General features: G+C 30.3%; 5 protein-coding genes across 6 annotated transcripts; 4 read left to right on the forward strand and 1 right to left on the reverse strand.

Moving 5' to 3' along the window:
* Positions 1-69: 69 nt before the first annotated feature.
* LOC137921931 (radial spoke head 10 homolog B-like) lies at positions 70-8661 on the forward strand. Its single transcript, XM_068764731.1, has 8 exons — positions 70-397; positions 485-540; positions 1276-1425; positions 2116-2346; positions 2970-3083; positions 6336-7293; positions 7871-8116; positions 8381-8661. The coding sequence occupies exons 1-8, from the start codon at positions 70-72 to the stop codon at positions 8659-8661; spliced, it is 2364 nt and encodes a 787-aa protein (XP_068620832.1).
* A 980-nt stretch (positions 8662-9641) lies between these two features.
* LOC137922438 (uncharacterized) lies at positions 9642-12082 on the forward strand. The gene is made up of 3 exons (XM_068765424.1): positions 9642-9940; positions 11438-11567; positions 11717-12082. The coding sequence occupies exons 1-3, from the start codon at positions 9642-9644 to the stop codon at positions 11915-11917; spliced, it is 630 nt and encodes a 209-aa protein (XP_068621525.1). The 3' UTR covers positions 11918-12082.
* A 1421-nt stretch (positions 12083-13503) lies between these two features.
* LOC137922165 (neuroguidin) lies at positions 13504-16281 on the reverse strand. The gene is made up of 2 exons (XM_068765068.1): positions 16021-16281; positions 13504-15505 (listed from the first exon to the last, which is right to left on the reverse strand). Exons 1-2 carry the CDS (start codon positions 16027-16029, stop codon positions 14621-14623), a joined length of 894 nt encoding a protein of 297 aa, XP_068621169.1. The 5' UTR covers positions 16030-16281; the 3' UTR covers positions 13504-14620.
* Positions 16282-16803: 522 nt separating this feature from the next.
* TM9SF4 (transmembrane 9 superfamily protein member 4) lies at positions 16804-21293 on the forward strand. 2 transcript variants are annotated; one of them, XM_068765190.1, is made up of 9 exons: positions 16804-16920; positions 16999-17387; positions 17476-17631; positions 17974-18254; positions 18532-18735; positions 18810-19227; positions 19302-19485; positions 19562-19700; positions 19777-21293. In XM_068765190.1, the coding sequence occupies exons 1-9, from the start codon at positions 16912-16914 to the stop codon at positions 19875-19877; spliced, it is 1881 nt and encodes a 626-aa protein (XP_068621291.1). In that variant the 5' UTR covers positions 16804-16911; the 3' UTR covers positions 19878-21293. The 2 variants fall into 2 exon arrangements, with proteins under 2 accessions (XP_068621291.1, XP_068621292.1); XM_068765191.1 differs by having other exon boundaries at positions 17031-17387.
* Positions 21294-21301: 8 nt separating this feature from the next.
* Positions 21302-23110, forward strand: LOC137922243 (carbonyl reductase [NADPH] 3-like). Its single transcript, XM_068765192.1, has one exon. It carries the CDS (start codon positions 21382-21384, stop codon positions 22204-22206), a length of 825 nt encoding a protein of 274 aa, XP_068621293.1. The 5' UTR covers positions 21302-21381; the 3' UTR covers positions 22207-23110.
* The last annotated feature ends 1865 nt before the right edge of the window (positions 23111-24975 follow it).

A 24975-nucleotide genomic window follows, 5' to 3' on the forward strand; every position in this document is an offset into this window, starting at 1 on the left:
AAACTCGATTGAGTTTTTGTAAAAGCTAATAAAATACAACACGTACATATATTTCTTATTATTAAAATAATGCGATACGTAGACTCTCCAAGAAACATAACTCGTCGAGACAGTTCTCTTATATTAACAAAAAGATCTATTTCTGAAGTAAAATCATACGGAGGTAATTTTATGACAAGTATACAATCTCTAACAAGTGAGTCGACAACATATATGATAAATCGACCCAAAGGTACGGTGCAGAAGGAAGTTATAACATTTTTGTTTAATTCTATGTTAGACTGTATTGTTGAAACATGGGATGTTACAAGCAAAGTTAGAAAGGAGGACAGTAGTATTAATAAGGATTTCAGAAAGATTTCCAGTGCTACATATCAAAAAAGAAAAAAATCGCTTGGTTAGTTATCATAATTGTATAACCATTGTCGAATTCTTGCAAAATAATTAAAATCTTAATTATCCTCGTTAAAAATACCTCTTTTAGGTAAACCATCAAAACTAAAAAAGTCAAGAAACGAATTCCTAGATGAAACACAGGTAGTTATTACAGTGGTTATTTTTATTTCATTTATTTAAATAAATATTAAAGCGACGACAATAGATACGTATTTTAATGTACTCAGCTAGTCCTGGTTTATTTGAAGTTAGAATAGAATAATAAAACTCGACATTTTTTGAATATGAAGTATATAAGCAAGAGTGTGTTGTTATTAGACGGCTACTCCGAGACAAGATTTCAGCAACTATATACTTGAATTATGAGTATATACATATAAGCGCAGAACATTTCGTCAAATATCAAAGAACATTGTTTTTTAATATACCATAGAACTATTCTAATCAAGAACAGCGTATCTCTTTTATCAAAAAAGAAACGCGCTTTCTTTCCCGTTGGTACGGAAGACGATCAAACTTGGAAGCTCCTACCAATTATACCTAGAGCTGTCGATGGTAAAACCACCATGAGAATAAGATCAATTACTTTTAAATACCGTCATTTTGTCACTGCAATTTGTGACATTTTTACAATGCGAAAGAATCCAAAACCTAAAACCTCCCGTGGCCATTCGTTCTGCGCGCTATATTACGTACTTTCGTTTGTCTACTGATATTCTTATTCCTGTTCCAATTTCGTGGAAAAATCACGGTTATAGCCCTTTCCGTGGCTCGTTGAGCGGCTGTTTGATTGTCAACGAGGCCCGGATGGAAACTTATAATCACCTAATGTCAAAGACATAATTTTGTTTCTAATTATTTGACGATAATCGTACATAGGATGAATTATTACCAATTTCATGGTGGTCGTCGCCTGATGAACAAGCAACCATCCGATTTAAGAACGGTAATATTTACGAAGGAAATATTTCCATGAAAGTCATGCACGGTGATGGAATTTTTATGTGGGCTGACGGAACAGTGTATACGGTAAAAAAATCTTTATAATAATAACACGGTACAAATTAACTACTGTACACTGTACAAAATAACTTTTGTAACTCAAATCCTTTTTTATGTAGTTAGTACTTTTTTACTATTCCTAAAAAACAGCATATTTACCCTAGTCGAATTCAATAATTCCTTGCACAATAAAAATCAGTAAGGTCTCTTAATAATAAGATACAAGATATCGTAATACTCAACTATGTTTAATATACACTTCAGTCTTGCAGAGTACCGAGGTAATTCGCAAGTTAAATAAGATTATCTCCTTTGAGGTGCAGACATGAGTTTCACATGCTATCAAGATTTTGAAATTCTTCCAATCGTTAACCAGACTGATGGTTGCACCAAGCTGGGACATAATTCGTTTTATTTAGATAAAACATGATGCAAATATTAAAAATAGTGCGCACATTAATAATTGATTTGCACATATTTCTTTAAGTACAACAACAATTATCCTGATTAAATCTAAAAGCAAAACCAAAAGTAAAACATTACGACAATAATACATATAGTAACAAACGCAAAATATGTAAAAAATAAACAAAATTTTTGATATAGGAACTATGTAAGATCCAGGATATATTTATAAAAGATGTGAAACATTCTTAAATACAATCAATATGATTAATTTTGCTTAATACCGTAATCAATATTTTATTTCAAATTCAGGGTAAATTTAAGGACAATGAGATGAATGGTAGGGGACTTATTCAGTGGAAAGACGATACTTGGTATGAAGGAGAATTTGTTGGCAACCTGCGCCATGGCAAAGGGATGTACGTGGACTCACGAAATCAACGCTCTTATATAGGGCAATGGTACAATGGAACCAAAAATGGCCATGGTGTCATATACTATTCGCAGACATTTAAAAATTCTTATGAGGGTCAGTGGTTGTATGTAAGTGTAACTGAATGTCATTTACTAATTTAGTTATTATATTTTTATTTTATTTTTATTGCAGTCAATTATATTACCTATTTCTTTTTTAGAATAATTTTTTTAGTTTTTCTTCAGACTATACTTTTTTTTAGTTTTTCTTCAGACTATACTGGGTGGATGGTAGTTGGAAAAGCTTTAAGGGTAAATACCAGGGTCATTTGTCAGCTAAAAGCTTAAAAGTTTTCACACCTATTTCCAATAAACTTGTGCATAGTGATCACTGAACTATTTATTTTTGTAGAATGCGACAGGCCAACAACTTCTGACATTACAAAATCAGCAGGATAGACATAATAAATAAATAATTAGTTTTAATATCTAGTAGTCCATTTTTGAAAGCAATTTTTCATGCGTTACGTTATTTCTAAAACCAACCTCAATTTTTTGGATAAGGCACCGCACCATATGTTATTTGACAGCAAAATAGTTGTAGCTGTAAATGCGTTCAACCCCTTAGAGCATTTACAGCTACAACTAATTATCTACACATGGTATATAGAGATTAGACTAAATAGATTAACTACAAATACTATTATTCTGTAATCAGTTACTGTGTGCTAGACAATGTTGCTTTGTTTTAGAATGTCCGTCATGGATTCGGATCCAGAGAATACTGTCCACACAGTGGGTACGAAGGCAATTGGGACTTGTATGTAAGAGAAGGTAAAGGCTTAATGATATGGCCAAACCACGACGTACGTAAATTTCTTATTTATTTATTTAGACACTTTTTATACAATGTGTCATACATGGGAACATAATGTCGAAGGTATTTTCTACCAGTTTACTATTTGAGAGTTGCAGAGATATATTAATTGTAGATAATTGTTAATGAAACTTAATTTTGCTGTCCCTCGTTCCAATAGCCGTCTGAATAACAGTCGGTTACGTTCGGAACTAATTATGGTCACCACTCGCCGGTGTGGTGGATGGGTAAACTTTACAATAACATAATTAAAAAAAATTGGTAAATTTAATGTTAAAATACCTTAAATTTAGAAGCTAGGCATAATTACTTTTATACATTGTTCGGAAGTAACTCAAAGTCGTCAAAATCGCGATTTATAACTGTCGTCGTGCCGCTTCGTAGGTTCGCGGAAATCACAGAAAAATTAAATTCGTAAAAATCGATAAGAAGGCACGGCGGAGCTGATCGATACGGGTGGGAGCGACGACTATGTGAGTAAACTGGTTCGCGTTTTCCCATTTAAATTGTCTATTTTTTGTGTCCGTAATTTTACTATCCTAAGGATAACAAGTATAAAACAGTAATTTTAAGTATGTTATTTTTAAGTGATTTTTATAAATTTTAGAAACTGTAAATTATTGATACACATTTTATTTTTTATTTTTATTGTGTGGATAATTTTAAGATATAGTTATAATAAATTTTTATTTTTCGTGTTAAGACTTAAAGACGGAACAGATTCGAACTTAATTACTTTAATTTCTAAATTCAAGGGTGATTAAGGCCTAAAACTTTTTATTAGGAAATCGAGGTGTCTATAACTCATTTTCACCACCCACGGCATCTCTCGCTCACAAAACATTGCTGAAGTAATCACCGTTATCCCCAACTTTATACTATGATCAGACGCATTCATTTTACATTTACAATTAGGTAGCGATTTACTACAAAGATTAAGATTCGTTTCATTCATCAGAATTAGATATGGGAAATCAAATTCTTATGACGAAATTTGCCAGAATCTCTATAATTGCAGCGCGTTTCGAACAAAGGATTAGAATTTCCACGAACCTTTTAAATGGAGATGCGATGTAAAATTACAAAGAATTTAATAAAGACGTTAGAACACCCAGTGCATTAATTAAATTCTAAAACAGTTTCGAAGCTATTATCATACAGAATACTTCAACTATTTCAATTTCCCTGTAGAAACCACCTTACTCGTCCGTAAGCCCTTTATCGTAAATAGCTGTAACATGAATACAAAAATATCGTTTAATAACCTGGACTACCAAAGTATCATATAAATAATATGAAATTATAACGGAAAATTTAAAAAATTACGATATGATTCTTTTAACAAAAGAGAAAAAAGAAGTATCGTAAGATTATGTAACGAATATCAAGACCGATTCTATTCAGAAGAAATCCCTCTTCATTTTCTAAAGAATAGGATTAGAGTTAAACAAACAAACTAAGCCTTTTCAGCAATTTTCATGGATGTATTTCACGATGGAAAATTATATTTAACCATCGTAGACGCTTTTAGTAAAACAGAACAATCAATTGAGCTGTAGGCCATAACTGAACTTGAAATTATTAGAGCTCTCCTGAAATACTTTTCAATTCATGGAGTTCCCCTTATGATAATCGCGGACGCCGGTGCAGAATTCAACAATGCCTTATTAAAAGAAACTTGTAAGTTTTTGCATAAAATTACTTATCAGTACACCCTATAATACAATCTCTATGTGTATTGTGGAGCATTTTCATTAACAATAGTAGAAAATTTTAAATTAGTCAATTACGAACACAAGTTTACAGACGCGGCTTCAGTTATGCCGTAATCTCTCATAGCATATAATCAAACTATACGTATTACTACATGAAAGTACTACCATCGTCGTTTTCGGTTATACCGAGGCAAATACCCTTTTTAACGTAAAATATAACAAGAAATACACCCAAAAATTTAGTTCAAGACCTTAAAAAGCGAACCAAATACTTATGTATATCAAAACATAACAAAGAAAACTCTTGAAACTAAAGAATTAGCCAGAAAAACCTACGGGAGTAAGAAAGATCTTAAAATACAACCGGGAGATATAGTGAATGTTAAGGGCATTAATGAAAGAATACATAAAGATAAACCACGCTTCAAAAACAAGGAGTGATATAAAACATCTTTTGCAAGTTCGTCCTGATGATGCAGACATCGGCAGGCCTGGCCCTTCTACAACAAATTATTGAAAACCCAAGCATATGAAGAAGATCAAGCACTAAACAAAAATGATAAATGGACTTTAATAAAAATAGTTGATTTAACACTATTTCGTGATTAATTAGAATTAAATGTAAATAATTATAACATATTACATTTACTTATATTATTAAAATAAAAAACCAAATAATTCCGAAATAAATGTTATCAAAAAACAAATATATCCTCAACAACACGTACCTTATTATCCACAAATTCCCCTACCTTTTGTCGAAGGGGTTGAAAACTGTATCGCTTCATTATCCCTGCAGGGAGATAAATAAGTCTTTATTTCTCTGCGAAGAAGATTCTTTATCATCTTTGATTAAAGATATGTCCTTGACATACCTTATAACTTTCGTGAATTATATGTTTTGATTGTAATTATATATTTAATAAAAATATATTGCATTTCAAAATTCACAGATTCCAAAATCGTCCGATAATTTCTGCGCAATCAATGAGCCTCGCGTTGTTCATTTATTTTTCTTAGAAAGTACGTCGGATGTTTACACAGTCTCCCAGACAGCTTACTCGTCAAAGCGGAGTCTATGAAATAGATATTATCTCTTGCTTAGCTTGCGCATAAATGTGCAGTAAGCCCTCTGCTGTGTGTGTACTGTGTTTATAACTCTTCCCTTCTTGAGTTCTAAATTACGATAACTTTAGAATCCGAGAATTCTTAATACGGACACACAAAAAATAGACAGTTTAAACGAAAAAATGCAAACAGGTCTACTCATATAGTCATCGCTCCCAACTCTTTTTAGTCTAAAAGTGAACGTGATTTAAAAATCTAATATAAATAACCTGATGACTATTACTACCGATAATAATATATAAATAACTCTAGGTGCAATTTTTATATTTGATGTATTTTTTACTATGTGGATTTACAGCGTGATCCTCGAAGATATAACTTTTTAATAACGAACACAAAACTATATAATTTATAAGCATACTTTTATTAGTTACTAAAAATTGTATTAATATTTTTAGTTTTACAGGGGATACTGGAAAAATGGAGTTATGTCTGGTACTGGAACTTATATTTGGGATACTTTTCATAACGATTCCATGTCACAGCCATCAGTCATTATGTATCAAGGGCAATGGTTCAGGGGTCAACGCCATGGATACGGAATGCTAAATCTAGGTCTCAGTCTCGGAGCATATTACAGCGGCGAGTTCAAGAATAACCAAAAACACGGAGCGGGAATGTTAGTATCCAACAATGGTTTCATATTACAAAGTAAACAGTTGTTTAGAGATGGTAACCTCGACACATCAGCAGAAGATGCAGAAAGTACGACAACGATGATGAAACATGAACAAGTATTAGAACCATATAAATTTGATATTATCGATAATTCTATTGGTCTGTCTTACCATGTTAAAGAGGCAATAAAAAATATTGATAAACAGAAAGAAATTAGAACCTTGATAATAAATAAGTTCATTGAGTCCAATAAAAAACTTTATGGCGACGTCTCTCTGTCAGAAAATGAAGAAATTATTAATGACAATGTTCCAGATGATTTAATTTATTTTGAACTTAGATCATTACGAAAATCTTTACGATGTTATGAAAGTGATTTGAAAAGAATTTATTACAAATATTGCACTGTGTGTAACTCAAAAGAGATAAGTTTCACTCCAGTTTTAATTCGCCTATATTTATGGCAAATGTACTACGATTGCAACATTCATGAGAAAGGTATGACATTAGTCGAAATTGATAACATATTTTCTCAAAATCCGAAGTGGCTCGCGTCTTCGCCCCACGATCCTTTCGAGCCTATTTTCTTTTGGCAATTTATCCACAGTCTTATATCAGTTGCTAATAAACTTTATGCTAAAAAGGAATTACCCGGTCCAAAACCAGATACAATATTAGCGAGCGCATTCAGAACATTTATGGATAAAGATATTTTACCTGGAGTAACTCTGCAAAAAGGTAAATTAAATAAACAATTTGCTTAAATTAATAGAAGTTGTTTTTATGTTAGAACAGATTCACGTACTCTTTTATTTTTCTCAGAGACAACTTTCGAAATTTTCCGACGAAACCACTGCAGCTAGATTGCTACCATATTCCTAAAACGCGACATACAATGTAAAGGTTAAATCTAAGTACGGAAATTTGCGTCGCAACTGAATCTCAACCACTAATTGTGTTTTCATTTCACATTAATTAGTTAATAGGTGAAGTCAAGTCAATTTTTGTAGACCCCGCTTACTAATTATGAATCCCCATTTTTTGTCACGCCAACGTACTCCCAAAGAGTTTCGTATGGGGTCCTAGGGGTTCACATAGACCACATTCGAAACTAAGATGTTAGAATATCAAACACTTTAAGAACATTAATGACGGGGTTACCTTACTGAAGCTTAATGATAAAAATCTAACATAAAATTAAATAAAAACTAATCAAATTTTATACTACCACGGATTTAAAACTGTTACTTAGTTCATAATTTATTTATTTTCATTCTTTAGTCCTTTTAATTTTCTTTAACTATTTATAATACAGGTCGGCTTGTGCATGGTTACGGCGACTTTATTCCTTTAAAGAGTCTTTACAAATTGTATTTAAATTTGGGTGAACCGCACACTTTGCTAACGTATTTGCGTGCTATTCGTTTGCCGCCTCACAGTCAGAATGAAGGTGAACTGGAACCTATAGAAGCTGCTACTAAACATCCTCTCGGACGGAATGTTTACGTTTTTGGAGATGAAATTACCTATATTTTCAGTAAGTACAATACTTATATTTATAGTTATCAACTGTACTGCTACTTTGGTTTTATTAAAAGGTATGAATTTAAACATTTTTTTACCAATATGTAGATTCTTCATAATAGTATGTTACTAGTATAAGGAATTTTGAATACTGCTGGTTTGAAATCGATGGAATAAAAATATTTCAAAAAATTAACACAACATTTTATTAATTTTATATTTTTAAGATATATTGTTAGCTTAAAGTAAATATTTTGTTCTATAATGTTCTTTTTATTTTCAGATTCTTACGAAGACCCAGCACCGGAATATACGAAAGCGCAAAAATGTAATGAACTGAAACTATGTAATTTCCGGAACCTGTCTAACAAATCTATAATCGCAATATTTTCGTTGATATTTCCTCAAGTGTGTGAAGAGAATACTATTAAAAATTTAAATGTTGAAATTATATTTTTAGAATTTTTTGAAATATTTATAGCATGTGCACTCAAGTGCGTCTCCATAGGAGAATCTGAGTTACCTAAATCATATGCAGATATTGGCACGGTAGCACCTCCGCAAACTCCAATTGAATTTTGAACATAATTGATTAAAAAAATATTTTTTCAATACGCCGTTTTTCTTTTTTATTTTCTATATCATTAAAATAATACATGACAATAATTCAATCAAGAATGTTCTCGGACCTGTAATATTTAATTAAAAAAATAAATAAAGATACAAATTCAACCATTATTCTATTCGCTATTTAAAATTTTGTCCTAAAAACGTACACTGCTAGTGCGAGGAATAAAGGGGCAAAGGCCGCATAGCGCAAAAACTTTTAAGGTAACGAAGCTCGAGGGCTCCCTGGGATGCCTCGACTTGGGTCACTAATTCGACTAAACTATTATTACTAAACGATTCCAAACCGTTTAGATCGCTTAGACAGATGCTCCATGTAACTATTAGGCTTAAGAGCTCCCACGAGGCTCTTCTGCTTGAGCGGTCACTCGTCGAAAATACCCGTTTAGTATTCCTAAGGCGCCCGAGAGTGCTTAACTTTGTCGGTTACTATGTATATGACCTAGTTAACATTACTCCCATGAAGTAACCAGACAATCCTAAGTGCTCAGAGATGTTTAGGCCCCATTCATATCCTGTGAGGCTATGAATACGCTCTTTACGAGAGTTGTGATTGAATTACTAACACATATTACGCATCTGAACAGTTGTCACAAGTCAATATCTTAAAATTGTGCTTGTTGGATGATCCACATTAGACGGTTGTTTCCTGCTCTTTCTAAACTGCAGCAGTACCATTAATACTATTACTTACTACATCATTCAGGCCACATATCGTCAAGTATTTTAAGCAATTTGTCTTTTAAATACTTTATAATCTGTTGTAATATTTATATATTTTAATTTTTTGTTCTAAACTTGTCAATACAAACGAGTATGTATGAAGTATTGTGTTCAAACATAATTCAAATAACGTACGTCATATTCAATCTACATATATTTGTGTAAACTATTTATTTTGTTTGTAGAATATTACTCTGCACAGCTCAATCAAAATGTGGTTTAAAAATCCAATGGCCAAAAAGCCACAGCAGATATTATTTTCAAGAAACACTTACGGTCCCCGTGTTAAAGTGGAACACTGGGATTATATCACGCGAGCTGAAAAGAAAGACAACTATGTGTATCGCGATCATTTGAGTAACCACTTAAGTACTTACTTACGACTGGGTAATGATGACCAGGGTGTTGGACCCAGTGAAACTGGTCACATGCTCGAAGAAGTCTTTACGAAAACTGATCCTGTCTACACTTACAGACCCTTAGTAAATTTTACTTCATATCCTTGTACAGAGTAAGTATCTAATAGAAATATTTTAAAAAAATATTAAGAATATTTCGTTTAATTTCCAAAAGACAACCTAGGCAGCTATCGGAACGCCTTGCTCTATTCATTCCTTTGTAAAAGAAATTAAGTTTCAAATCGCACTTCAATATTATACGAAAATATTTAAAAGAATCATACAATTGAAATTAACACGCAATAATGATATTAATAGATGCAGGTTGCTTTCAATAGCACCTATCGGAAAACTATTGGGAGGCTTTTGTCCAGCAATGATGATGAATGGTATTGATATAGAAAACCGCTTTGGCATGTGTTAGGCGGGACCTTAAAACTATAAATTCAATATCATTAATAACAATATGTTAGAATCTAGGTTTCTATCATGTAGACACATTTTTTTTTCTGACATGTACAAAAATATTATCGGACTAACTAGAATCTTCAATTCTACTAACTAGATTCTCCTGTTCTTTGATCTTGTTATGTACTTGATGATTACTTATAAGAGTCAAAACTTTAAAGCGGTTAATTTATGCAATTGCTGTCAATTATTGTCTAGTACAACCTGTTCCAAAAGCAACAGTTTCAAAAATAATAACTTAATGATAATGTAACAAGAATGAAACGTTTTCAGTTCCTATATATTTAAATTAAATATTATTTATTATTTGTCTCCGTAGTACTTGCTTAATCAATATAGGTCTGTTACACTCCAATAAAAAAAAGTATTTCAGAATTGATCACTTTATACAGACTAATGAGAAATAGGTAAAAAGATTTTAAAAAATTTACTAACAAATGAACTACTAGTTTACCACTTCTAGGCCGCTCACATCTATAACGCTAACAAATAACCGTGTATAATGAAGCACAACCGAAATTATCTTAGCGTGTAGCCTGGAAAATAGTTCATGGAAATTGTCAAGGTATTATACTTATATTCTGGAACATACATCTCAGAAATCTTCAATGAGGTTATTCCGAAATAGGTTATTCTCTCTGTGATACACCATAGTGAATAGGTAAAAACAATGACAAACTTTCGTGCCTCAAATAAAAACAGTCTAAATTTCCATTCCACTTATAAACGTACCATTGAGTTAAATATAGCATTGTTGTCATCATTTTTAATTTAAAATTGTTGCCGATATCAACAACATATTTTTATTCAATTTCTTAACCATTCTTGATATGGGTAATATTCGCCAATAACAGATAATTGTTGTAGTCTTAGATTTCGTGAGCCTATATAATTCACAACATATATTCAAATGATCACAAGTCATAGATTGCTTGATTTCTAATGTAACATATCTGGTGCTAAAATCTAAACTTGTAAAGTATATTTCTGACGAAAGGCCTCTCTTTAACATTTTTATGTGTAGCACACCTGGAAGAATCATCACACATCAATTACTTAACGTTTAATACGCTCCTGTTACCTGCATATAAACTTAGAAATGAAAAAAAAATCCTAATAATTAAGATCTCTTTTATTTATAGCACACCTGGAAGAAATAGATTAATGAAAACCGCGGGGCTAGCGCAACTGCCTCCGGAATTTGGTGTAATGGACTACCTTTCTACACAGCAAGATGATTATAGGAATCCGTACCCATCTGTGACAAAACCGGTAATAGTTATCATTATATCATGCTATCGAGTTTATTTCCGGCTAATTTGAACAGCCTACGTCATCTGTTACACCAAAAAACTCAAAATTTGTTTTTTATTTATACCCGGCAACAATTAGATTTAACACGAAAATATATTATTTTACAGCTTTCGTTACCTTCTCCGATATGGCTCATGAATCGTATTATTCGATCGCAATTGACACAAAATTACGGAACAGCACCGCCACGTGGAGATTATCAATGCCTAGACACTCACACTCCTATAGATCACATAAGAAAAATGAGATTATATCGTCGCCAATCGTTCGATCCAGCCTCGGGCCTTCAAGATTTCCCTAACCTGTAGCAAATGAAAAACTTATATTTTTGATATTTTATTTAATAGTTGTTGATCGATACATAAACAAATCGATGAAATTAAGAAAACAAGAAACCAAAACATTAACTGATAAAAATTAAAAAATAATTAACATACACTCAAAGAATAATCAACACTTCGTTCATTTTAATATCTGGCATAATCAAAAGTTTAAGAGAATAAGGAATTCATTACACATAAATAATGTAATGTATAAGTTGGCTTTGATTTGTAAAAACAAATAGATTTAAAACTTAAAACAGCAAAATTAAGTTGTAATAATCTTTAATCCCATTGTCTGAACTTATGCTTGTCTATTGGGTTTAAGATGAATGAAATCTTGTGACTAGCAATTTTGTTAGACCAATTATAAACATTATGCATTTAACTCATGAAAATTTTATTAATTATCATTTTACCCATTAATATTTTTGTAAAATCAACCATTACTTTAAAAAAAAACAGTTTGATAAATTAAAATATTTACATTCTTGAACTTCTTCCATGAATTGAAATATAAATAAAAGCAAAAGTATCTTAAACAATTATTTAAAATTAATATTCAAGCTTTACAACAAAACTATGAAGCATTACTTGAAAATTTTTATCCTATAAAAACACTCGCAAAATAAAATAATGCCTTCAGATTGTAAAAGATCGTTGTTAGAAGTATCACAAATTAAAAATTATGTAGTAAAGTAATTAAACTGTCTTACAAAATGTACAAGAGCTCTTTACAGAGCAAGATAAACATTTATATTAATACAATCTGCTATTTATATATATTTGTTATATAACTTTAAAAAGCTCGACCGGTAAACTTGCTGCTTTGATTTAAAAGCAGTGAAATGATGTATCCATAATAATTCATGAAAACAGATTTTTATTCTTACTAGATTTAGATTTGACCATTAGAATGATTTGTAAAATACAGAAAATAAAGCGAAAAAAACTTTGAAAAATAACTGCATTTTCGAAAACTTAAGTTCGGATTTTAAACATTTCCAAATCAACAACGAAAATTTACAAAATTTTGTTGCTTTTAAATTTATGGTCAGTAGTCTAATGTAGATGTGAATTAACAAAACAATAATAATGATTAGCACATTACTTGAATTAGAAAGAAAACTTTATAGCCTCTGCATGCAGAGGCATTATGCATGGGTGAGGCGAAATTTTTTTTAGTAACCAAAATCAAGTTTTGAATTGAACTAATCTCACAGGTGTAACACAATTTTTGCGGTAGTTTTGCAAGAAACAAAAAAAATCAACAAATATGTCCCAATTATTACATTTTTTTGCTTTAAAATATAAATATAATTTACAACATATTTATATTTTAATCACAATAATAGGAGTATCGCCAGGCTTGCACATGTCTTATTCATTTATTTGTTAGGTATAGCCCATTTGTTAAACATAAACTTAAATATTACCTTTAACAAAATAATACAAATGTACTAGTGATCTCTACCAATAAATAACCAAAACCAAATTAACTTATAATTCATAGGTAATGTGGCCCATAAAAAACACTTCTCTATTATTGATTTTAAATATTTAACTTAGCATAGTATAAAGAATAGGCAAAATAGTAAGGTGCTTAATCATAACATAATCTATAAAAATATCACACTGTAATTCATTTGTTGTTTACACATGTTTAACTCTTGTGCTATTGTCACTTTTTATGGCTGGTTATAAATAAGTGCAATTTATATAAAAGAAGAATATTAAGAAATGTCAGATAAAAACACTTGAAATAATGAAATAAATTATATCACATGCTACATATATTTCCAACAAAACTACTGGCACATTTCTGCTCAATAAAATATTTGTAAAATCAGTTAAAAAGAAAATTTTGGCATGGTTAGAAATATCATATGCAATATCCTCACTCTTACAGTATAAACCTTGTGCTTGCTATGGGTAAATACACAAGTAAAAAATCAAAATTTCAACAGTTGTTGTGGAAACATAATCCTAAATTATCAATAGACTATTAAAGCTACCTTATTTCATACATTCCTGATTATAAAACAATTGGAGAAGTATGAAATATTGTTTTAATTTCAAAAATTAAATTGTATATTATATGATCTGCTGCTCACTGTATAACTATCAATATAACTTCAATTGTTTCCTTTCCATGTATAAAACTTTACTAGATAAAATATAATTCAAAAATTGGTTTATAAAGTGCCTGCAACAAATGTTCTTTCATGTATTTGAAATATTAATAATCGGAAAACTAAAATATCTCTGTAATGTTATTTTCTTTATTATAAAAATGAGTTTAAAGACCTTGATATTAAAATCTTTTACAAAGTATGTCTTTCAATGTTAATAAATTATATTTTTTGCATTTAGAAACTGTATTATATTTTTTTTACATCCTATAAGTATGGAATGAAGACACCTTGTAACAAAAGATATTTTTAATACTAAAGGTAGCTTTAAACAACTTACAAATTGTTTTAAACTTTTAAAATTCAAAACAGAGCAAAATATAGTCTATAAAACTCTATTTTTACTTGCAAATAAGCTTAGTTTATGAATGGTATTATACCCTGGTATAATACCCAGTTCAATTACAGAGTTTATTAATTACTTTGTATTGTTTAGCATTATGATTTATTATGTTTTTTTTCCTTTCTAATTATTAATAATGAGACAAAAAGATGCTTTTCAATGCATCCGCCTTCTCTTAAATCCTTTGCCTTTTTTTGATTTCAATTTATGTTTCCTTGATGTAAGTCTAGTTCCCGTTATCTCATCAGCAAGTACACCCACAGTTGTTAGTTTTCTCCGACGGTTCTTCTCAGCTTTAGTTACAGGCAAGCGTGTTAAATAATTTTCTTCATATTCAGTCTTTTCTTGCTCATATTTAGATATAGAATGCTTAACATGATTTCCTGTGGTAACCTCTATTGGTGCTTCAGAGTACTCTTCACGAAGCTCCCTCATTACACTTGAATTTAGAAACTGTTTCTTGGATTTCTCTTTATTTTTCTTTTCGCTGTCAATTTTTGATGTACTTTCATCAAAGTGCACAGCAGCTAACTTTGGAGGAACATAAATATTTGACTTGTTCTTGTCTTTCCTTGTATCTTCCATATCAGATTCATCGCTAGTATTTTCATTACTATTATCTATTTTACTCACTAAATTATCTGGATTAGCATGATATGACTGGGGATCATCTTCTGTAACTGAACCAACAACTGCAGTTTTTACAAGTTTATCAATTTGATATTTTAACTTAGAGTCTATGGGACGTATTTTCTCTAAAACAGTTCTTATTTCAACAAGTCTGTCAATTGAAGGATCTGATTCAATTCTTTCCCCTGAACATTTTCGCAATACAATATAAGTTAAATTAATAAGGTAACTTAATAGCATCTGATATTTCATTTCCAGGAAACTCAATCCTTTGTCCGTAGATACTTCTCCATTTCTTACTCGAACTAACATATTATCTACAAGTTGTGAAACTTGTTGAACATTTGTATTCATTTCTTTCAACAATTTTACAGCTTGTGGTAAATCGGGATGCTCAGTTTCGTCCATTGCCTGTAAATTAGGATAATTTGCTAAAGAACTTTTGGAAATATTCTTGAAATTGGGATAGATAGTTTGATTACAAACTTTAAGAAAAAAATCCTTGCTTTAATTTTTGGTATTCAGGAGTATACAAATATATTGGACACATTTTATTTATTTGTCAGTTTTATTTTACATACAACTTATTAACACTAGAACTACATAATTATTGACTGCCGCATTCGTGCAGTTTGTTTGTTCAAATTTTAATTAACAGAATATCTCTGCGAAAAAAAACAAAAATCACTAAAATAGGCCATACCCTACCTGTTTTTTATACTTCTCGTCGCCTTTATCCATTTTTACTTCAAATACATAAGTTAATATTTATAAAAAATAACACGATGGTCGTGTATTGTATAAGAACTTCAATCATAATAAAAAAATATTAAACGCCGAATGTTAACCTTATCCCATTCTCAATATAGTTAATAATAATTCAAAACCAGAATAAAATTATTCCGTGAAATAAAATTAAAAATTACCTGAACCATCTTGCTTAGTATTTGGTCGCTGTTCAATTTAACCTCGAAGTCTCAATATTCGTATCATTTAACGAATGTTTAAAAAATAATATTTTAAACGCCTTGTATACTACTTTCAGTGTAACTGTGAAAATTTTACAACTATCGGTAAGTTTTCTCACATGTCCTAATTGTTATCTAAAGAAATTCAAGTCATTAAACATAAACAAAACAAAAAAACATTAACTAAAAATCGACGCGTTTCGATCCACCATCACCATACCATGCGTAAATCCACAGATACATACACTATTCACTGTTTTCTGCAGATAATCAAATAGTTTGACGTTAAATTTGAAGTAATCTTGCAGATGTATATATTTTTAATGTACATATACACTATAATTTAAAAACACATAATACTTTCTTAAAAAATAGTTAAATATTAAAATATTGTTTAAAATACGCCAAACGTAAAAATATTTTTTTTCAGTAAATAGTTTAATGTTTAAATCAATAACAAAAGTATTATATTAAAAGGAAAAAATAGAAACTTTGTACAAGACAGTATATTTAAATGATAATTAAAAGTGATCTTTATAATAAACTATGTGTTTGTAGCATTCTTATAATTTCTATTAGACAGATCATTCTAAGACCAAAACATTTTTATAGCACAATCTTAGGATAAATACAGAGAGTTAGTAAATATTATGGAACTCGATTAATTATCGATTTATTGGCGTAGAGATTAAAGTTTACCGCAAAGACCCAGTATTGTGCTTATCTACCAGTTATTGACGTTTGACGTCCCTAGAGTTAAATAGAATAGATAAAAATTAAAAAAATGTTATGTGGGAGTACATATTTTATTTGTTTTGATTTCGAATAGCGTTTATCATTGTCATAAATATGTTTACAGTAAGTATTCATAACGTGTTGAAACATATTCATTTCAATAATTAAGGATACAGTCATAAATACATAGAATTCTTTCAGGTTTCTATATCTTTGTTCATTATTTTATTTAGATTAATAATATTTAGTAATGGCTTTTACGTTCCCGGGGTGGCACCCGTGGAGTTTAAGAAAGGACAAAGAATTGAAGTTAAAGCTGTGAAAATGACAAGCATTCATACACAATTACCATATGAATATTACTCCCTGCCACTCTGTTTACCAAAAAATGGGACTTTTGCGTATAAGTCGGAGAATTTGGGTGAAGTTCTGCGTGGGGATCGAATAGTTAATACCCCTTATAAAGTGCATATGGCAGAGAATATTAAGTGTCGGCTATTATGCCACAAAAGAAATGATCCAATGAATTGGAGTGTAGAAGAATCTGAAGAAGTTGCAAGTCGAATAGAACATGAATATTTTGTGCATTTGTAAGTGAAAGACATTATTTCAGTGATGGGATATAATACAAAAATCTTTAACCCTTTTGATTTATTACTGACTGTATGATTTTTTAAGGTTGGTTGATAATTTACCAGTTGCAACAAGAATTATCAATAGTGACACCTCTGAAAGAACTATAGAACAGGGATACCGGTTAGGTTTCATGTCAAAAGGAAAAGCATATATAAATAATCACTTAAAACTTCTACTCAAGTATCATAAGCACAGCCAGTAAGTTAAATTCATTAAACTTTTACATTTGATTTGTTCATAAATAATTAATATCACATGTTTTCATCAAATTGTGTTACTGTATTCAGGAAATGTATAAAGATGATATTTAGATTAAGATAATTTGACTTTGATTATGGTATGTAATAGTTCAATCAGTTTTACTTTCATTTAAAATAGAACTCAATTCCTAAAAAATTTCTAGCATATTTTGATATCTTACATGTACCAAAATTTTTGTACAAAGAATTCCAATTTACTTCAATCAGACCAAAAGTTTTAAACTTTATTCTTAAATCAATTCTTTGGGCAAAGTTTGACCTTTGAACGTATTCTTTCCAGAGATTCTTACAGAGTTGTTGGTTTTGAGGTAGAAACATACTCCATTGACAAAGATGATCTAACATTTAATGATGATTTTTCCTGTCAAATTCCTTCGGGTACATCATCTCAACTGGTTAATGAGGATACAGGAACAAAATTATATTTTACTTATTCTGTTGAATGGGGAGAATCTGACATAGGATGGGCTTCAAGATGGGACATATATTTAAGCATGAAAGATGTTCAGATCCATTGGTTTTCTATAGTAAATTCAATTGTTGTGTTATTCTTTTTATCAGGTTAGTTATTTTTTGGATATTTCATTTTAATTAAAGTATCTAATTCAAAATTTCAGTATCTTTTCAATATTGTTTTTTTTAACTCAAAATGCAAAAAATCATTAGAACATTTGAGTCAAACATAAATTTGAATTCTTAGATTTTGTAAATACTTTCATTAAATGATATGGCAATTTACTGCATATAAGCAGCATAATACTTGTTATTGTGGCTATTGTCAGAGGAAGACTATCTAGCATTGGTTGTCTATCGGCTGACAAATAAACTTTGTTTTCAGGAATATTAACAATGATTATGGTAAGAACATTAAGGAGAGATATAGCACGATATAATTCAGATGAATGCATAGATGATATGATAGAAGAAACTGGATGGAAATTAGTCCACGGTGATGTGTTTAGGCCACCCCCTAGAAGAATGCTTTTTGCAGCTATTGTTGGAAGTGGTATACAGATTTTTTTGATGGCTCTTATCACAATTTGTAAGTAGTTTAATGTTTCTTAAAGTATATGATTTTAGTTTTAGAATCTCTTTAAATCCTTTGTTTCCTTACAGTCTTTGCTATGTTGGGCATGTTATCACCAGCCAGTCGAGGTGCACTAATGACTTCGGCGATATTTTTGTATGTATTTATGGGCCTCATTGCTGGTTACTACTCTGCTCGGTTATACAACACCATGAAAGGCAAGCAATGGAAGCAAGCAGCATTTTTGACAGCCACTCTCTACCCTGCCATTGTGTTTAGCACTTGTTTCTTTTTAAACTTTTTTATAATGGGGAAACATTCTAGTGGTGCTGTGCCATTTTCTACAATGATGGCTTTACTATGTTTATGGTTTTGCATATCATTACCTTTGGTATATTTTGGTTACTACTTTGGATGTCGAAAACAACCTTTCCAACATCCTGTTAGAACCAATTTCATTCCAAGGAAAGTACCTGAACAAGTTTGGTATATGAACATTTTCATCTGGTGAGAACAAAATTGTATAATTTTTATAAATTATGAGGTAAACATACCTTTAATGACTTGTTTCTTAATTTCAGCATTTTAATGGCCGGAATACTCCCTTTTGGTGCAGTGTTTATAGAGCTATTTTTCATTTTTAATGCGCTATGGGAAAATCAATTTTATTATCTGTTTGGATTTTTATTTCTGGTATTTTGCATTTTGGTTATATCTGTGTCACAAATTTCCATTGTGATGGTGTATTTTCAACTTTGTGGAGAGGTAAACATATTTCATATTTTTGATGAGAGAAGTTTTGATATAATTTCTTTTGATTACAAATCTTTAATTATTTCAGGATTATCATTGGTGGTGGAAAAGTTTTATTGTGTCTGGAGGTTCTGGTGTTTACATCTTAATATATTCCATATTTTATTTCTTTACAAAACTGGAGATTACTGAATTCATACCAACACTACTCTATATTGGATACACAGGTAATGAACATATTTGTGAAAAAAAGTCTTTTCAAATGTTTTTTTTTTTTACCGTTATTGCTATTTTATTTTTTAGGTCTCATGGTGTTAACATTTTGGTTGCTTACTGGAACAATAGGATTTTTCGCAGCTTACACATTCATTAGAAAAATCTATGGAGCGGTAAAAATCGATTAATTGCAATATGCTAAACACATTTGTAATAGAAAATGTATGATGTATTAAATTGAATATGATAAGAGTCATTATTTTTATATAACTTGAGTTGATTAAGTGTGTGTTATGTCAAAGATCTTTTTTTAAATAGGTTGTCTGTAAATAGTTTATTGATGTGATTACTTATAGTTAAGTTTGCTTTGAATTCAATAATAAACCTGTTTAGAAAGACATAGACCAGAAGATGTTTGGTGTGATTTTTCTTTTTGTCATAATTTGAGTCACCTATTCTAGGTAGACGTGACTGTTTTAATATGAATAAATTCTTTAATTTGTAATGAATGTATTCTATTTCACTACATCAGGATTAAGAGATCATTATGTCATTTCATTCAGTGTTTGATGTCCTTTTTTTATTGTGTTATTAAAGTTAAATCTACAGGACAAATTACAGACTTTGTACACCTGTGTCACTTATAAATAAGGTATTTCAACGCAAAAACTTTAATTTGTGTGAAAGTTAGGAAACAAGACGTCAATGTAAGGAAAGCAATTCTCTCCATGAAATTATCGTGGCTATGCGGCTTATAAATCCTCAATGATTCAAATAAGGAAGTAAAATCTCATACTAGTTTCAATATAAATATTTAAAATTGACTTGTATATATACTATATGTATATAATAATATGTATATATTGTTGTATATAATAACATTATTCTTTTAAATAATCAAATCTTAATAAACAGGCAACAGAAAAAATGTATACATAAAGTCACAAGCTTTGGTATTATAATATGGGCAGGACTTCCACTACTTTAGCTTTTTTCTGGATTTATTATCTAAAAGATAAAAGTAACGGTAATGCCGTGTAATACAAACTATATTGAAAGAAAAAAGGATGGCGGCTTTATATCTAGTATCATCTTATACTTTATTGATTCGTGTTTATGAGATTTTAACTATTTTGATTGTCAAATACAAGCCGATAATTAAAGACATTTACCTGCAGATGGTACTACAGTCTTAATAAAATACCACTTCTAGTTCTGTCGTGTTTTCTGGTTTTACAGGAATAAAATACAATGGCAGGATAAGTATCCAGTATGTTTTTATGCGACATTGACCTAGACAGCAATTGTATGTTCATATAACGGTGCTTGAGGTACCTAATCTGTTTGTTAAAATAATTAAAACTTTTAATTTTTTATAAATTGGGTTAAAAGAAAATTAGTCGATTTTTGTATCATCTTCAATTGGTTCACTGTTACGGAAGGCAAATACTTTTAAGTTTGTTATTTTTTAATAATAGTAGTCATGAATTGTGTATTTAAACAAAATTTTAATAATATTTGCATAATAAAATTGGTAAATTTAGAATTGTAATGAATTATTATTTCTTTGCCTTCTAATTTTTTATCATTTCAAATGTCAAAATAACCGGGCCTCAAATGTCAAATGATAAATATTTATTTTTACAACGTAGTATGTTTTTTCTTTATATTTTCTGAATTGTTTTATACAAGATGGTTACCAAAGTAGCAATAGTAACTGGAAGTAACAAAGGTATAGGATTTGAAATAGTAAAAGGTTTGTGTAAGAAATTCGATGGCGCTGTGTACCTTACAGCTAGGAACGAGGACAGAGGCCGACTAGCTGTCAAAAAATTGGAAAAGTTAGGTTTAAAACCTTTGTTTCATGTCTTAGATGTTACTAATGAAAATAGTATCCAAGAGTTTGCTGATTATTTATCTAACCATCATTCAGGCATAGATATTTTAGTGAATAATGCTGGCGTTCTTGATTTCGACAAAGCTGTAACATCGTTTGAAGATGCGAAAAAACTATTAGAAACGAATTTTTATAGCTTGTTAACTTTATCAAAAATTCTCTATCCACTGTTGAATGAAGATGCTCGCGTGATTAATATAAGCAGTGATTGGGGACTACTTTCAAACATTAGAAAACAACAATGGCTGGATACATTGGTTAAAGAAGATTTGACTGTAGATGAGATTTTGCGATTTGTTGATGATTTTCTTTTAGCTGCAAAAAATGGCAAAAGCTCATACATCTCATTTGCTGGACCTAATGGAGACTATAAAGTGTCAAAAGTAGCAATGTCAGCCTTAACATTTGTTCAACAGCGTGAATTCATCAAACAGGGTAAAAACATTTCAATCAATTGTGTTCATCCAGGATTCGTAAAAACTGATATGACAAATGGTATGGGGGACTTCAGTCCTGAGCGTGGTGCCCATGCGCCTCTATACCTAGCTTTAACAGCGCCACAAAGTCTCAAAGGCACATTTGTGTGGCATGATTGCCATCAAGTGAATTGGGATGATTGAAAATAAAAAAAGCAATATGTTGACATCCTGTGATATTATTAAGTGTCACTTGCACTAAAAATGTGATTAATATATATAAATTTGAGTTAAACTTGTTTTTTTTACATTTCTTAACAGCTATCAACTTGATTTTATCATAAGACATAAGATCGCACAAATCTCTTTATCATTATTGGTAACCAAATCATTTTGACCAAAAAGTTATACTGTGTGACCAAACAATCTGATTCACATGATTCAATATATTTAAAATGTTTGTGTTAATGTGTTTTACCTGTTACAATCAGCAAATTCTTATAGAATGTTATCAATTTATATATGTTATAATTTAAATAGGATTTTTTACTATGACCACTTGAAAGTTATCAGAAAAATGGTAAAAGAGCCAGATTTGATAGAAACTAGAATAAGAGACTCTCTATGGCAATTTGTCAACTTAGATCTATGGGGATTCCAATTGCACTCTGAGCTAAAAATAATCGCTTCTCAGTTTTTTTGATGTCTTCTTATTAATATCCTTAAAACAGTAGTAGAGTAAATCATTCTACAGCTTTATTATGATTTGAAATAGCCTTCATAGTTTTTATGTAATAAACTTCTCTAATTTATTAGAGATACTTTGAAGACAATATCTTAGTGTATTGTGGCATCATACAAAGTTGCCAAAAAGTTACTAACTTTATGAAGCACTAACTAAAGATGTGATAATCTTATCTAAATATCTAATGCTAACTTAAGTAAGAAAAATAGTGATGTCCTTAATCCCTATCTTATATTTATCAATATTTTATGCACATAGACCAGATTATCATATATACACTGACTGTAGTATACCTATTTCAATGGATTATTCTTACTATCTGAAAAATTATTTAAAGTAATTTAATACTTTAGAACCAAACAATTTTTAATTAAGTAAAATATATGTTAGTATTAAATGTTATAACACTAAAATAGAAACAATTTCATACAAAATTAATTTTGATCTATATAACAATTTTGGTTTATTGTAATATATAAAATCTTCACCATTCCTATTTTAATAATTTATCTTAACTGTTCCAATATTTTTATTTCCTAAATCAACAATACTGACAGTAGTTTGTTTTATCATTATTATAAAATTAATACCATTTATTCATTGTACTGTTAAATAACTGGAGATATATTTTACAGTCATCTTTAGACTAACTTTTAAGTGAGCATTTACAACTTGATACTCCAATTCTGACTGCACTTTATTCATATATACTCTTTATCGTAATACTTTTTATCAATCTAATATGGTTATAAAATAAAAATGATTATTTTTGTTACACATTAAATTGTGACGTGGCTTTTATTTTTGTAAAATAAAAAACATTCAAATTTAATTTTCTTTTTTTTATGCAAAATATTACAAATTTTTTAAAAAAGTAAAAGCTTATCTTTTATATGCAAGACTTAAAATTAGAATTAATTACTTGGACTTTGCCCTGTAGCGTGAAAGAGCATCCTTTATTAGAGGGTATTAGACATTATATGCTATAATATCTTGTAAACACGATCCCTGGATTAAAGTCCCAAAATTTCTAAGTGAAAAAGGCATCATTGCTATGATCCTGATTTCAGCCATAGGTTTCCACTGCTGGACTTAGACCTCCCTGACAGATTTCCTGCGTTTTCCAACGACCTTAACAATGTCAACGTCTTAACAAGGATGAATGACTACTTTGTGGGAGGTCGACCCACGATACGCTTGCCGGTCTGTTGTCTCCACTCCAGAATCTTAAGACCCCAGCGACCATTTGTCTTGCGTGTTATGAGGCCTGTCTACTGCCACATCGACTTGTAAATCGGCTGTGCTATTTGGTTACTTTCGTTTGTCTATAAATCTTATAATTTCTAATTCGATCGAGACTTCGTATAGGTCACTTAAATGTTGAAAGAAGAAATAACCAACTCCTCTTCCGCATACCTCAGGCGAGTATACGAAACAATTTTTTTTTCACGATTTTAGCGTTATGGTATAATAAAATGTAAATAAATCATAACCGAGTATTAATAGCCAATAAAGTAAATATAACACTAAAAATACCGGTAACGTTAAATAAGAGGTGTGGTAAAAGAAAAGTACATAAGCGGCCATCTTCCCTGTATTGTAACAAATCTCATTAGGGATATTCTAACGCATGTGCAGTTTTTTCTACGGATTCAGTTGTCCTTTCTTGATCCCTACTTAATTGTATTACAAAAATCGTGATGGCGGCACGTAAAGGGGTAAGCGGCATTTTACTACCTAATACAATTGAACAAATGTGGCAATGAAACCTTTTGAATGCGCCATACACTGACGGTTTTATGTGTAATAAGGTAATGTAGGTATAACAAGCGTGTACATAAATACACGTCATATATCTAATATCGATAACAAAATAATTATAAGTTGGCTCTTGAGAGGATCTGCAACGATTTAATTCTAACCGATCCACTATTAGTTAAAGCTGAAAAATTAATACTTTTGAAGTGGACTCCATAATTTTTATAAACCGGTGAATTGTTGACATAAAACGCACTACACTAACGCGAGTGCCAATATTTGTTGTTTTTCCCCTCTCGTAAAATCAAATATGTAATTTGTGATTCTGTGATCAAAAATTTTTTTATGTACACTAAGCTGAGGAAATACAAATTATATATTTTTTAAATTTTTAGAGAAAAAGGTTCATTTATCAAATAAATACTTTATACTTCAACATTATAAAAGAATAATTTTTGTAATTGAAAATG

The sequence above is a fragment of the Battus philenor genome, unplaced genomic scaffold (assembly GCF_028537555.1).
Source record: "Battus philenor isolate CCGP_79_NKW_IND1 unplaced genomic scaffold, ilBatPhil1.0.hap1 SCAF_2, whole genome shotgun sequence".
Classification (NCBI taxonomy): Eukaryota; Metazoa; Arthropoda; class Insecta; order Lepidoptera; family Papilionidae; genus Battus; species Battus philenor.